The sequence below is a fragment of the Trematomus bernacchii genome, unplaced genomic scaffold, assembly GCF_902827165.1.
Source record: "Trematomus bernacchii unplaced genomic scaffold, fTreBer1.1, whole genome shotgun sequence".
Taxonomy (NCBI): domain Eukaryota; kingdom Metazoa; phylum Chordata; class Actinopteri; order Perciformes; family Nototheniidae; genus Trematomus; species Trematomus bernacchii.
The window spans coordinates 571,603-588,169 of NW_022987851.1; the positions used below are offsets into that span (position 1 = coordinate 571,603).

Sequence of the window (16,567 nt, forward strand, 5' to 3'; positions counted from 1 at the left end):
TTAAAACTATCAAAATGACCTGTATGGTAGTTTTATAATACAAAATATCCCTAAACTTAATGACAGTGCTGAACATATCACATGAAAAAACAAAACTTTAATACAATTATTTTTTAAACTTTAAAAAATCTTTGGATATATGGTAGAATAGACTCAAGAGCCTTTCAAATTTGATTTTACTTGAAATGCAGGACTTAATCAAATGATTGTAATGACATCAAGTTTGTCCGTAACATAGTTGACAAACTGAGTAGTGAAAACATCCTTTCCCTTAAAATAAAAAAATAAATAAAAATGTTTAAGCTTTGCAACTAGTGGATATGTTACACTGAGGAATATACTAACTTGAACCACTGATTGTTCTATTGAGAAAGAACACTTTCTTTGTACTGTTTTGTTGATGTGAAATGCACCCTAAATTATAGAATCAGTCAGATACAAATTTCACAGTGTGTGCTGTGTGCTCTGCATGTGTGACCATCAAAGAGGGTTTCATCCCTCCATATTCATCTTCTATACCCCCAAAGCTTTTTTCTTATTCAAAAGAAGACCTAAAGTATTCTTTACTGTTTAAATAAAGCCTTATTAGTTTGTCTGTTTTGCACATCCTCCTATTAATATCTAATAATAAAATAATAAAATGCAATAACGTGCTTTAACCAGTAGGTGTCCCTTTCTATCAGCTGTGCACCGTTATGGCGTAAATACAGCCTATCTACCAATTGGATCAAATATAAAAGTCAGCCGAATTAGTGTTGATACTGCAAGGAGACGTATTGTGTGAAAAGAAATGTAAGATGTTGTTTAATTGCTTATATATTTAAGATCCACGTGAAGTTTTCAGTTTTGGCGGCAGTTCCTGTTTGTCTAGAAGTCTTCTCATCAGGGCTCTATAAATAGAGTTAACTACGGCAGATATGTCATATTTAATGCAGCCGAAACGTGTATTACAATGCCGTTATGTGATGACTTTCAAAGAGAAAAGCAAGCACACTCGGAATAATGTATTATTTAATTTGTGTATACAGTCTATGGTTGCTACAGAGGATTGTGGGTAATGTCATGTCTTCGGCCATCCAAAACTCATAGAAAACGACTTGTTTCTCAGAATTGAAGGGGAAAACGTGACAAAAGCATTGTACACACACTAAAACCTATCAATGTCGTTTAATTAACAAGGATAATCTGGTGTTTTTGAGTTGATGAGTAGTGGAGATATCTCTGTCAAATCAATCGACAGTAAGGGGAATACTTACTTCCGGGTGTACAATTCTCCGTTATCCAATGGGAATGGACGCTCACATTGCCTTTAAAGGGCCCATGTCATGCTTTTCCGGTTATTACCCGTCCCCTTGTGTGTTATGAAGGTTTTTATGCATGTAAACGGTGTGCGGAGTCACAAACCCTCAAAGTACACCCTGTAGCGAGTAAAACTCTAACAAAGAAAATACCTCCCCAAAACGCCTCGTTGGAGATACGTCATTGTCCATTTGATTCTTCCATTTCGTTCCGGGTACGGCATGATGTCAAGCCGTACCCGGAACGAAATGGACCAATCCGTGGAGCCGTTACGTTACGTCCGCGGAGCCGTTACGTTAAGCCCCCGCTGATTGGGGCACAAACGAACGAATGCCGTGCTTCCCTGAGCGTCAAATACCGCCGCCGATGCAATCAGTTGAAAGCTCTTTGCGTCCGTTTATGAAGCTGAAGGAGCCTCGGCGCGTTCCAACTGCACACCACGGAACCCTGACCAAGCATCGCTCCTGGACGCTTAGGGAGTGAGAGTGTGTTGGACTAACACATTCATGTTTTTGGTTTCGAAACAGTGAACACACAAGAAAAAAGATAGAAGATTCACTGTATTCGGAAAAACTGTCATCACTTCTGTGATTTATATAAAATCACTTTAGTTTTCTTTGAGCAACGAGAACATTTCTTTTATTATACAGTACACGCGTTTCAAATGTTTCTCAGCACACTTAGACAAGAAGTAAATATCAGAATCAATTATAATCGGATCCCAACAAATGTACACCAGGGGAAATTGGACATTAGCTTCATATTAGAATGAAATAAAGAAAGAAATATATGAAAACATGCTGGTTCTGACTTCCTGGATGTCAAAGGAGAGTGAAGCAAATGAATCTTCTCTTCTTTCAGTTTTCACACTGAGCTTCTTTCATTCATTTGCTAACCTCTCAGTGCTCCTGCTAGGTTAGATGCCTCCTTCCTCTGTAGGTTATTGACCACTGTGGGGTGACCTGTGGGCTCCTAGGCCCTGTGTGGCCCCCGGGGCCCAGCTGGAGGTGTTGTTTAGAGGTCCAGGTCACAGCCTCATGCACACATGGTGCAGTGGGTGGTGTTGATCAGGAGGACAGGTGAAGCGGAGCCTCAGAGCTGGAGAAGGCTGACCCGATGTCAGGGCTCCTCTCTGGGGGGGTGTAGGAGTGTTGCAGAGGCCTCGGAGCTGCAGCTGCCCTCTGAAGGTCGCCAGCAGCTCTCCGCATCACACAAGGGTGAGCATATGTATATACTATATTTATATATGTTTACATTTAACCATCAGCAGGCAAACAGCTCTTTTAAACTGTGCAATTCATCTTCAATATATTATTTATACTAACACATCACTGTATACATTGTAAGATATTATATATATTTAAGTTGTAATGTTTATATAAATATTTTTCTTCTATTTAATATGGTCTTTAATGGACATTTTACTTTAACTTGCCTTACTTTTTATTAGCTTCATTATGTATCTTTTAAAATGACCTGGAGACAAGGCGTACCCCTCATTAAGTCATGAGGAAGAATGACCAAAACCCTCCATCTCCCGGCAGGCAGCAGGAGTATCAGCTCTGGGTCCGATGCCTCCTTCAGGGTCCCGGATCAGAGCGCCCTGCTGCATTCAGTGACCCCCAGCCTGCAGGGTGCCCTGTTCTCCATGGTCTCGTCCCTTCGGTTGAAAAAGAACCACTATCCAGCGACTCGCCCTACGAAGCAGATGACAGTTTAGAGGGGCCGTCAGACGTTTGCTTGACACAAGGTCAGAGGCAACGACTGCGAGTCAGCCAAAAAACAAGATGGACTGTCAGCCCGGGAGCCCGAGGGGAGAGAGGGGAACAGCAGCCACATTTGGAAGGGTAATGAGCTCCGTTGCAAGGCAGCCAGCAGCAAACACCGAAGGCATTGCGTGTTTATACAGCATCTCCTTGTCACGGTCTCTCTGGGGGAAAGGTATCCCTGCCTTCACGCCATTTCTTCTTCCTTCCTTCATCGCAATATGTCTTCCCTCACCTCTCCCTCCCTGCCAGCAGAGATGGTCTGTACCGGCTAGAAGGCCAATTTCTATCATCCAGCTCATGAATACTGAATGGCCTCGAGTAGTTTTGATTAAGAAGGTACAAAGGTTGCAGACAGTAATCTGCAATCTTTCACAAGCCGGTGAGGGATTTATAGGAAAACAAGCCAGAGGAAGAAGAGGACTAAGATGGATTGGAATAATTTCATTTTTTAAACTAATTCAAACAGAGGAAGGCTGTGGCTGTTTAAAGAAGGGGAGTTTATTTTCCATTTCATTTCAGACAGAAGTGAAATATAAGATATTAACACCCGCGAGAAAAGCCTGACATTGCCATTTTCACATCCAGGAAGTGCTGAGGCAGCACAGCAACTTCCTGATGCTGTCGGAGGGCTTGAGCTGAGCAGCTGCCTGCCTGCTGTTTCGGGATGTTTCCCCGTAGCAGAGCCACAGTGAGGGAGAATCCACTCTCTCACCAGCTCCACAGATGATCTGACCTCGCCTCTGGTTGCTTCCCACTGGCTTTTGCTTGTCAGAGGAACTACACTGCAGGCAGGGAGCCGCAGATGAAGAGCAAAACGTATTTGACCCGTGAAGAGAACACTGCATGACACCGCCCTCCCAACCCCCGACGCATTTTCCCATCTATGAAACGCGGGGAGGAGAAATCATCTAATGTTGGCTGACAATGGGTGCTTAATTAATTCCAAGTATAGAAGTGTAAATGAAGTAATAATTGTATTTCTTTTGAATAAATATGCCCGATGCCACTGCATTCAAATGAACTTATATCTACTGGAGTTCTGATGTTTGGACTTTTGTTCATTCATTCCTAACGCCTTTCGGGATAGGTCACAGTGTACAAGACCACCTACTGCTGCAGCTGTTTGGATTGAACTCATTACAGATGGTGTAGTATACTGCTTGGAAAAAGCCTGATGTGATGTTAATGTGATACATAATAGATCAATGTGGGATAAATAGAAGCTGAAGTTAATGACAAGCCTTAACTGCTTGCCACAGAAATACAAACTCCTCGCTCAATGTACTAAATACATTTATTATTTTTGTATTCTCATTATTGTGGATTAAACTTCTTGGTGGGGATTTTAGAAACATTTTCTGTTTCATCTCAAAAAGATATGAACTGATTTGTGTCCCCTTTGGGAGGGACAGGGCTCACTGTTGTTCCAGTACGGAGCTATCTGCTTTATGGTCACCTGACATATGAACGTCTTGTCAAATTGAATAGAGAAAACATGTATATGAATGTAATAGTGGGCTCATTAACATATATCTAAAGCTAATGGTTGTACTGAGGACCAGCAATGATAGACCTACTTATACCTATGTAAAGTAATGCACTATCATTGATTTAATACACATGTGTTGTTATTATGAGCAAGGAGTTGCAGCGCTGCTTCTAAGAAAGTCAATTACATTTTTTTTTTTTAAAGTCATAGTATGGTTTGTCTAAAAATATGAACAATTATTCAGGGTAAAGTATTTTGAAAATATTATGAAAAAAGTTGAAATACAATTGTTTAAGCATGGTGTATTGAAAATATGGGCATAGTATACTACGTTGACAAATATGGCCAAAGTCATATTATAGTATGTTGATTAATATGAAAAAGTCTTAGTAAAGTATGCTGAAAATGATGACAAAAGTCAAAGTATTGTATGCTGCAAAATACGGAAAAATGTAATGTTATAGTATGTTGAAATATTAGAAAGTCAGAGTATACTATGTTGGAAAAAATCATAGTAGAGTATGTTGAAAAAAAGTCATAGTATACACTAGTTTGTTGAACAATTTGAAACAAGTCATAGTATAGTATGTTTTTAAATATGTAAATAGTCATAGTATACTGTAGCATGTTAATAAGTCATATTATAGTATGTTGAAAAATATGACAAAAGTCATAGTATATGACGTATGTATGTTGATAACTATTAAAAAAAGGCATAGAATAGTATGTTTAAAAATATGACAAAAAGACATACAGTAGTATAGTTTGTTGATGAATAGGTCATAGTATAGTTTGTTGAAAAATATATACATATTTAGTATAAAAAAGGTCATGTATAGTAAGTTCAAAAATGTGTAGTATAGAATAAAAATATATATTAGTATATGTTATGGTATGGTATATTGAAAAAAAAGAAAAAGAGATATTAGAATTTCCTAAATGTCATGAAATGTATCTGTATATATATATATATATAATGTATAGTTGTGGTGGAGATATCTCATACAAACCAAGATTCAAGTCAAGATATGGTCTTTGAATATGTAATAAGCTTTTCTGCGCAAAAAAGGATCCAAACATTATAAAGTCACATGTTCACGTCAAGAGTCTGCAAAGTCTGAATGAAGAGTGTGTGTGGTGTATCTGGTTGACATAGAGCGGTTGAAAACCCCTGAGTCCTTGAGACCGCCCACCAAGTGCAAAACAACTTCCTATCTGGTAATACAGAGCTGCATAGTTAGTTGTAACATAAAACATATCATTGTGTTATGTGGGCTAGAAGGACTCAGTACTTTCCAAATCATTTAAAAGACACTTAGCAAAGCACATAAATGGACATTTCCATTACAGTTGAACCTATCTAATATTACAATTTCCAAAAACAATAGTATTTTGAAAAATAAGAAAGAAAGTCATAATATAGTATGTCGACAAAATCACAGAAACCGGCAAGAGTTAAGAGTTGCTTTGACTTTGCTTCAGGCGAGTATTCTCCCCGGCTTTATCACCTGCTATAGTTGCTGGATTTGGTTAAGGTGGCTCTCTGCTTTCTACATTAGAACAATGTACCAATTCAACACGGAGCCCCCCCACATAAAAACATCCCAATTTAACCCCTGACTACAGTATGTGTGTGTCACATGAAAAAGAAGACATGGCAGTGGTGACACAGATGTGCAGTAATCAACAAGACATGTAAGTCGTGGAGAACTGGAGACAAATGATCTCATGATGGAAATCCAAGGGAAGCTAAATGATATTCTTAATGAAGACAAAGTAAAGGCCCTCTTCACTGCTTTTACTCTTCATCTTCATTTTCCCATGCAGTTAAAGTGTGCACGATGCACATTCCTGATGAATCAACATGAAGGACTTTCTCTGCTCGCTGAAGTTTAATGAATGACAGAATGCAGAGCACACTAACATATATCAAAATATTAGATTGAATATTGATCAGCAAGAAAGATAACATCTAAGGTCTCATTCTGCTGTCCTCAAGGACACACACACACACACACACACACACACACACACACACACACACACACACACACACACACACACACACACACACACACACACACACACACACACACACACACACACACACACACACACACACACACACACACACAGCAAAAGTCATTGGTCCTCCAGAAAGATATTTGTTAATACATTATTTACAAGATGGATTTATTTTTATTGATTGGGAGAAAATGTAATAACTTAATGGATTAAAAAAAAAAAAAGTTTTATAAAACAAAGTTTGACCGGGTCAATATGAAAGTGAAAGGCTATGGCTAACATTGAGTTGAAGTACAGATGTCAATGCAGTATACTTCCTGGCTTCTGTACATTAACCATTGTGACAGTCTTTTTTTGAGTAAAATACAAATATTAATAAACTATAAATAACATGTACCAATATTATCTTATTTTGAATAGCCTACATATGAATGTATTTGTGCTACCACGTCATGTGACATGTCACAGCAGCAGGACTGCAGATGAGTGTGCTGCCTCCGGACACTTCTGTCAGACAACACAGCAGCTGGTACTGCAGAAAGCAGAGAGGACTGTGGAGCGGAGTCCTCAGGGCTTTCAATGACATGAAATGAGGAGAGAGTAGCTTTAATAGTGGAAGTTAATACAATTATCATTAAAACAATAGACAGGAGTTCTGAATGGACTTTGCACCATTTTGGTCATGTCTAAAGCAGGCCGGTATCCAAGGAATTAAAACCATTTCTGATGCAGGTTCTGTTTGATAAAATGGTCTGCAGCACTTGGTGAGGTCCATAGCATTAGAACACATTGGGATAAAACGGGAAATAAAAAATAAACATTTACCTTATTACAGCATAATCAGCCGGTTTGGACCCCATTGTCTTGGCACTATTAAAGTTACAACTACCAGTTCTAGCTTTTGCACCCTAGTGTCAGAATCAAAGGACAGCTGGGGGGCGGTATAAAGAGCTGAAGATACAAATACACTGCAACACGATTGGCTAATTTTGAAAGATGACGTGCAGAACGTGCCCATCCCTCCACAGTCCGCAGCCATGCAACCAGCTCTGTGAGGGTGTTCTGGTTCCCTGTGGAGATTTGTGTTAATCAAACTGTTAACACATTACAAATCTGACCTGAAGATAGGACTAGAGGAAAGGTCAAAGGATCACCATAGAGTAAAAAGAGTAAAGAGTAAACATACATTTGTGTACCACATGTAATGGCTCACCAACCAATAGTTGTTTGGCTATTACAGTCAGTATTGCAAATTTCAACCTCAAGGTGGCGCTAGAGAAAAAGCCAGGTGATCATTAAGACACCACAGGTACGAACACTAACTAGCTACCATCAGAATGTAACTAAATACAATCTTAAATCATGTGAAAATCTAAATAGGCCTACAGCTTTGCTTGATTCAACTGTTGAAATTGACCACAAGAGAAGTGTGCGGATTGGGAGCAACAGGACCGCAGTTTAGAGGTGTAAAGTAACTAAGTACATTTACTCAAGTACTGTACTTAAGTCGAATTTTGAGAAACTTGTACTTTACTTGAGTATTTCCATTTTGTGCTACTTTGTACTTCTACTCCACTACAATTCAGAGGTAAATCCTGTACTTTTACTCCACTACATTTATTTAATACCTTTGGATACTTGCAGATTTAGATTAATGATGTGAAATATTAACAACAGTTAAATAGGACTTTAGTTACACCTGAAGTAAATCCACAAGCTACCCTGCCTGCAGTAGGCCTATACGACCGGACAAAAAGACGTGTTGCAGGCACGAAACATACTACCAATGGAAATACATTGCATTTAAAATCGTTCTGTGACACGAAAAAAATGTGAAAATCGTGTTGGTGAACACGAATCAATAGATTAAATTAATTTCGTGACTATAACACGAAATGCCGTGAGCAACACAAAGTGATTAAAACTAGCTGAAACCTTTTGCACATTTTGATGCTAATACTTTTGTACATTATACTTTTTTTGATTGCAGGACTTTTACTTGTTACAGAGTATTCCTTCACAGTGGTGCTTCTACTTTTACTCAAGTACAAGATCTGAGTATACTTCTACCACCTCTTGTTAGCCGGCAACGCAGAGCAGCACTGCTTATCACCCTAGCCTAGCTTGTTAGCCTTAGCTAGCTCGTGAGCTTCAAGCTACGTGGGCGTGTTTCAGCAGCCAGGTCTGCCTCACCTCAGCCTGTCTGCCCAATTGTTTGATTAGACGGGAGCAGACAGGAGTTAGGTGTCATGTCGATGGGCTTAATCTCTTGTAACAAATGTTATGGCTATTCTCTTGGTGGAATTTCAGTCTGAAGAGCTGTAACGACCGACAGGCCAGGCCATTAGTGTCCGAAGATCCTCGATGCAAACGCGAAGCAGCTCTGCTTTCCTGGGTTTCCTGAGACTTCCACAGCAAACATTATATTGCACAGAATTTATCATTTGACTTTATGAGCTGACAAACACCTCAGCCAGCTCCAGCAGTAGATAGGAACTGTAAACTCACTTAAGAACTATTTTCTCTACCATATCCTGCTGAAAAGTACTTCTTCTGCAGTAGGCTACATCTCAGAGGGAAATAATGTTCATTTTACTGCACTGTAGGCCTATTTATCGTTCAGCTTGAGTTACATTTCACATTAAGAATAATAATTTTAAATATTATCAACACATAATTGTGAAATGATAGGTTAAGAGATTGTATTGATCCCGTGGTTAAATTTACAAGCAACCCCGCAGTCGTAAAAAGAGTCATACAAATACTCTCAATCTTTACCATCTGCAACAATCAGTGATCAGGACACTTTGATGCTAATTCATTTTGATCTTTCACTAAATTAACATATTGAATGCAGGCCCTTTACTTGCCTTAGTATGTCTACACTGTTGAATTACTACCTTAAATAAAGTATGAGATCTGACACCAAGCCTCTTCAAGAAGTCAGGATTACTTTCCTGAAATGTTTCTCTGTGGCCATAACCACCCGATCCTTCATAAGGCCTTTTTTCAGAGGATTTTGGAAAGGAAGCCTGTCACTCATCACTTTGAACCCCCTTCATCATCATGTAAACTGGATTTTCATTAACTACATCAGACATCTTGCTGCCTGCAGCTAAATGCATTGATATCTGGAGGGCTATTAGTAGCTCAGACTGAGCAGAAAAACATTTTTACCATTAAATCACAGGTAATGAAATATGTGTAAATAATTTCCCTTTGAGGCATTCACAGGCTTCGAGTGGGGCAATTTTTATGTTTTTTGTTGTTGTTGGTTAGATTCCAGAATTAAGGTCAGTGGTTAACACAAGCTGGATTTTAACATTTTGTTCTAAGACATAAAACTAATCTGTAAATAACCCACCTACATTGCTGAATCTTCTGTGTCATAAAAAGTAAGACTAGTAAACGTCATTAAGAGCTCTGGTGAATTAAAGTTTTGCGTTAGCTATTTACTTATGGTGATTGCAGTTAGAAAATGTAAAAGTATCATAAATAATATCATCTTCAGTATCCCAAAAATCTAAAGGAAAATCCCATTGCTTTTTATTGAGGTAGCTCCAGCAATGCTAACTTCCGGGTTGGCCTCATTCTGTTCAATGCTGCAGACACTCAGACACTCACAAATCCAGTCTTCAATGCATTTTAAAACAATCACCATCATTTATTTACAATATATTAAACTGTAATGCAAAATGTATAACAAGTGGTCAATTTGTTCAATAATGAAAATAAACATGAACTATTTTCAAAGCTAGCATCAATCATACACATATTTATATATAAATACGGTGTGCAGTCAGCAATATTATGCCGGCGCTTTTGTTTTTTTTCTGTTGAGAAACTTTTATCAATAAGGTCAAAAACACATTTCCACACTTGAGTTGTCTGCATAGAGAATAAAAATGAAGACATGAGTATAGAAAAGCATGTATAGTAGAATAACAACTTCTCCCATGATGAACAACATCCACACGTTTTCTTTCAGCCCCAAATGCCACGTCAAGCTCTCCTGGACTGTAAAAGGTTTCGCAAATATAAATAAATGCTCCTCAAATACCAGACAGATGACAAAAGCTCAGGATGTAACACTTTAGCAGCCATGAAATTGCAGGTTCCTATTCTCTTGCGGTTTCGAGGCATCATTGGGTTAAAAAAGAAAACCTGACAAATAAGCAGGCCTCATCGACACTGAACATGATTTCACATTATGGGTTATACAGGCTGTAGTGTGTCCAGTTGTTGAAGTCAAGTACACAATGAGGCTCGAAGGAGAGGACTGGTGATATTCAATAGTTGTCTTATATCATCATGAAAACCCATGAAAAGACAATGAAAGATCAATTGATCTCAATGGAAACAGTGAAATTAGTGGTTGATTTACATGTTACTTTGGTCAATTCTTACAGTCCAATTTCCTCCATTGAGCAGCAATATCAAATGCTGCTGACAAAAACTATCATAAGATGTTGAGAGGGCTGTCACTTGTTCAAAATGAGTGCATATGGTAAACAAATGTGATAATTGTATCTGTAAAGATGTTTAAATGACATCACTCTGGCTTATTGAAGGTCCTGCCGCATTATCTGTAAGCTAGGCTAATGTGCTAGCCGCTAGCGCTGAATTCAGAAAACTAGCTAACAGTGCTTGATGAATTATTATGATACAAAACTATCTGAGAGGCAATGAGTAGAAGCATTTGGATTACACAGTGTTGAGGGAAAGGTTTTCCTACGTGTTGGTTGAAATTTGCTTGAATTATATTTTTGGAAAGCCTAACAGTGGCGTTGCACTGTGCACTTTATCTGGCTCCTGAATCAAATGTGAATGATAGTATTGTCCAGTTAGCAAACAAGCTAGCTGAGACATTATTATTGACTAATGCATTCCCAGTTGCTTTAAAACTACAGTGGCTGGCAATTTAGTAAATGACTGAACGTTTTTTGAAAATAGAAAACTTATTTTTGTAAGCCTTTAAAGGAAGGAACCAATTAGCTGATGGTTGAAAGTACAAGTATTTAAGCTCAGATCATTTTGTCACATACAGTATACTAAGGTCTAGAAAATAGATTGTTGGTTTTGGTCCTGCCATGTGATTTGCTGACTATAAGACAAATATAGAATAACACCAGTTACTTCCTTGAACATGCTGGTTGAGGATACCATACAAATGACAAGGTGCCCAAAGTCAGGTACATTCCCTGTGGAAAAGGAAAGCTCAGTGAACTCAAAACACAGACGACACGTAAAAAGACAAGCACAAGGACAAACCCACAAACTCTGGAAATTATTTAGTCAAATCAAGTCGAATTAAAAGTAAGGCAAGGTCTTTTGCAGAGGTAAGCTCAAACATCATGGAAATCAATTTGATCTACGGCAGTCCTCTGCAAACAAATCTATCAAACATTAAAACAAAAGATTCAAATGCTTTTATAGCAGAACAGTTAGTGTTGCTATTGTCCTCCCCTTTGAGGAAGAGATCATTTACCAGCAAAAAGGCAGAAAAACGTTCTCAGGCAAACAGATAGTGAGCAGATGATGAGAGCATACAGTGCAGCAGTGAATGAAATGCCACAGCTGCAGACTAGAACACTTACATCAGATGGCACTTGAAACTCGAAATGGAAATTAGATCGAGAAGGGGAAAAAAAGGCTGCTGGGACTTTTCTCAGGACTCAATTGGCAAGAAGTAAAAACAGTGTGCTCACGTACTGAAACAAAGGCTTTTTGGCAATACATTGTACTATGGCAATACATATTATTGTGGTGTAATATATGTTACGAAGAGAGGAAGCGTGAAAGAGACAAAGATTATCATTTCAACCTCAAGTTCTTTGGCTCACTTACAACCATACAGCCGAGCGACTGCTGCCTGCATGCGACCAGCGGAGTGGAGTGGAGAATAACGGAGCTGCTGTGTGTGCACTGAGCAGAGACTGATGAAAGTCTGTCAAACTATGACCAATCCCCGGAGGATCTGCCTTACCGTAGGAAACTCTGGTTGAGTGTTATTTAGTGTGTGGTTGTGACCGCAATCGTGGTCAACTTAGCATGCAAGACAAACTGTCACAGTGCGAGAGGGTGCGTTCAGAGGTGCTGAAAGCGAGGACTACGACGAAGTCTCAAAAGGCCCGTCCTCGCCATCGTCCTCTTTCATTTGGCTGCTGTTTCTGTTACGGGAGTTAGAGCCCTGGGTCGCCCCCCCCGCCTTCCTTCTCTTCTTCTTCCTCCTCTTCATCAGACCTATCGAAGTAGTAGTATTTCCGGCCAGCGGTGCTACAAGGAAAGATCGAGAAGAAGCTGAGGTTATTTTGGAGAAAGTGAGCAGAGGACAGTTTGGTGTCTCACAGAGCTCAATGCATTGCTATATAAAAACCTATGTGAGGAGAGCTTAAGGAGTTCATCTAGGTTTGCTAAGAAGACTGCCTACCATTATTTGTTTGTTCTGTCAATATTCTTGATTAATAATTAAAAAAGCCTTAATCTGTGTTGTACATTACTCACTGTGTACTACTAGCTGTGTTTTCTATATTAACAGGGTTTTTCTAAATTGTACATGTTGTCTAAGGGGTGATTAGGTTGTGTTCTTGTGTTACAGCATGTTGAGCTCTCATAACTACCATGAACCAGCTTGACATGTAGCTCCAGTAGGCAATAAACCTCATGCAATATGCTCAGAGCATGCACAACTGTGTTCTCTTGGTTCTTTAGGGAATAAAAAGGTACCATTCTATTATTCAAAGTATTGTGAGTTTTTCCCTCATCTCTATTTATCATAATGAACAAAAACAATACAATCCATTCAGCCGTCTACGTAAAAGCCGAGCCCACCTTCTTAGCACTATTTAACAATCAAACTGTTTAAATATTGCAAACTGGGGGTAATTACTGTCAACAGTGCATATCAAATGAAAGTGTTATTTGGTGTAAATCAATGCTCGGGGTCTAATGAGTTACAGGGCAGAAAGGAGAAATGTATTAAGGCCTTTCTTATTTGACTGGTGTTATTTTCAGGCCATAAATCAAAGTGACATCTTAGGGCCGAGTTAACATGCACGCTGAATGCAGCTTCTCACCACTACACTTCCTGGTGTGAAAACATTCACAAGCCCCGGCTCCCAGAGAGTCTTCAATGAAAACCTCACTACGCTTGTGAAAAGAGAACCATAGAGGTTGTGGTCACTGTTTAGTAGGTGGAGTAGTAAACATCAAAAATGTTCGGCATGCCTCAGGCACATCATCAAAAACGCAACCCAAAAATTTGAATTTTGAAGTGTTTAAGTCTGATCCATGTCAGACTAAATGTGGATTAGTGAGCTGGTTGACAAGCGAAAGTCTTTGGTTAGGTCACACCATGCTTGAAAACCACACTTCAAGCTAAGTCCATGTCAGGCATCACCTACTGCCTGCCTCAGTCACTGTCCGCCCGGTACAGGTACTTCAACATCAGGTTGTCCACCTTCTTTTTCCTCTTCTTCTCATCCTTTTTGTTAAGGCCCCCACTCGGTGGCCTAGCTTCTTCTTCTTCTTCTTCTTCTTTCTTTTCTGGGCTGGAAGTCTTTCGTACCGGGGCCCTCTTCACACTGCTGGAGCTACGGTAGGAAATGGTGGAAGCACCGGAGCTCGAGTCTGAATCAGATTCAGAATCTGAAGACGAAGAAGACGAGGAAGAAGATGAAGTTTCGGCCCTCTTCTTGGACTTTTTCTTGGACTTCTTGGACTTACTCCTGGAGCTGCTCCTGGAGCTGCTCCTGGAGCTGCTCCTGTGGCGACGGTCGTCTCCTGAGCTGTCGGACTCTGAGCTGTGGCTTCTCTTCTTCTTCTTGCTCTTGCCTTTGCTCTTGCTGCGATGGCGACTGCTGTTGCTGGTGCCGCTGCGGGAAGCTCTGGTGCAGTCCACCGCCGATGCAGAACGCCTTAGACTGCTGGCAGGGTGGCCAACGTCTCCGTTGCGGATACTTTTGCTGTCGTCATTATCATTCTTGGACTTGTCTTCGTCAGCCTCAGAGTCTTCCAAGCTCGTACGCTTAAACTTGATAGGTTTGAAACTCAGAACCTCGTTGATGGCTTTCTCCAGGTCAGGGTCGAGGTAGTTGCGATGACTGACTGTTTTGATATCCATGTTATCATTTGGGTCATTATCGGTAGTTGATGATCTGGCCTGTGATGGAGGCATGGAGACACTGCGGCCAGTGGACGAGTGAGGACTGTACGCTGATCTCTCGGTAAAAGCCACGCTGCGACTATCATCAATATCAACGTCAAATTCGCTCAGGCGGCTGCTGCGTGCCAGGGACATGTGGGAATCAGCTCGGCTAACGCTCCCAGGGCTTCGACCGCCGGTCCGTCTGCTGAAGCAAGGGCTGCTGGGACTGCTACCATAAACTGAGCGCCCGCCTCTGCTCTCATCTAAGCGTGAGGTGCTTTGGTGGCGTCCCAGTGGGCTTGATAGACCTAAGCTGGTGGTAGATTTGGCGTCATTCTCGGGGCTCAATCCAAGACGCGTTGAGGCCCGACTTGGTGCAGCGTATGAAACGACTGATTCTTTGTCAAAGTCCCCCCAGCGGCTGTCCATGCCTTTCCTGGCTCGGCTATTGGCCTCTGAATAAGCCTGTGAGATGACTGAATCTCTGTCCTTCAGCGTATCCTCTGCCTGGGACTTCCGCCTGGAGTTCATTGAGTCATGCTGAAGATCAGAGTTTTTAGCTTTACCCTTATGGAAAGCATCTTCTGAGTCTGCATTCTCCCTGAGGGAACTGAAGAGGGCTTCCCCTTTGCCATCAATGTTGGAGCGTTTTCTGTAGCTGAGCGAGCTCATCACTGACATAGGCCTGCTCGGCTCTACCTCTTTGCCTTCTTTATTGAACTCTTTCCATTCCTTACCCTCTTTCCATTCTTTCCCTTCCTTTGCGTCTACATTTGAAGCATATCTAGAAAGAAGCCACAGTGGAAAGGACAAAGGAAAGAAGACGGGTAGGGAGAAAATGACAAAGATGAGGTCAAGTGGAGGTGAGTAAAGGAAACAAATAAAAACAAATGAATGAAATTGACAAATAAAAATAGAAAAGTCATGAAATGTAGCCAAAATGAGAGTACAGCAATGACTGAAGGACAGAGAAAGGAGAGCGTAGCTGTGAAGAATGATAAGAAACTAATAGCGTTTTTTTCCTGCATTGGAATGTTAAGACATACAAATAATTGCATTGCCCATCAATGACAGATAAAGGCCACAGTAATGATGAAGAAATGGACAAATCATGAATCCATTACAAGCTCACTTTAAAGTAATATAGATGTTTTGTCCAATTTGGCATAATGGCAAAAAACACTCATCTCGCCTAATGAAAGGCAACGTTTGAGTTGTATCCCTTAAATCTTACTATTCTTGACAGTAAATGCTTTTGGTTGAAATCTCACAGATTTGATGAAGGACTTTAATCTGGTCTTAACATTTGCTACTGGACGTTGAGTGGAAATGTAGAGAGAAGTAACTTTAACTTTCTATAACGTGATTATATGCATATTTAAACATGTCGCTAGCTAGCTTAACCGCATATCCGCATATTAAGGTTAGCCAGCGCTATCAGTGTGTGTTCATATTACTGTCAGCAGACAAACAGATGACGTTTTAAAATACTAATTATGAGTCTGCGTCAATTTGGTTATGAATGTATTTAGAGAGATAACGTGCTTAGTTGTTCAAATGCTAATATAGCAGCTAGGTTGCTCATGCTAACAGGCTGAGATTGGTTCTTAGGCCTCTTTATACAACTGTGCACACTCAGGTTACATATGGTGTCATCATTTCAAGAGGGCAGCTCCTGTAGTAGAATTGTACCTAATGAAATGTAGCAAAATGAGAGTACAGCAATGACTGAAAGACAGAGAAAGGATAGTATAGCTGTAGACAACTGATAAGAAACTAATAACGTGGGTCTATGTGAAGGACTGACAACTAGGCAGGATTTCCGATATACCTTTGCAA

The 16,567-nt window shown here is 40.1% G+C and overlaps 1 protein-coding gene across 5 annotated transcripts in view; it reads right to left on the reverse strand.

The window, feature by feature from the left end:
* Window positions 1–10,223: 10,223 nt before the first annotated feature.
* The window catches only part of myo18ab (myosin XVIIIAb), a 140,019-nt gene continuing 133,675 nt past the window's right edge, over window positions 10,224–16,567 (reverse strand). For 4 of the 5 annotated variants that reach the window (XM_034112970.1, XM_034112971.1, XM_034112969.1 and 1 more), the window contains one exon: window positions 10,224–12,858. In XM_034112970.1, the coding sequence (XP_033968861.1) occupies window positions 12,765–12,858 (94 nt within the window). In that variant the 3' untranslated portion in view covers window positions 10,224–12,764. Of the gene's footprint in view, window positions 12,859–13,985; window positions 15,513–16,567 lie in introns of all 5 variants that reach the window. The other variant, XM_034112973.1, reaches the window with a different exon arrangement.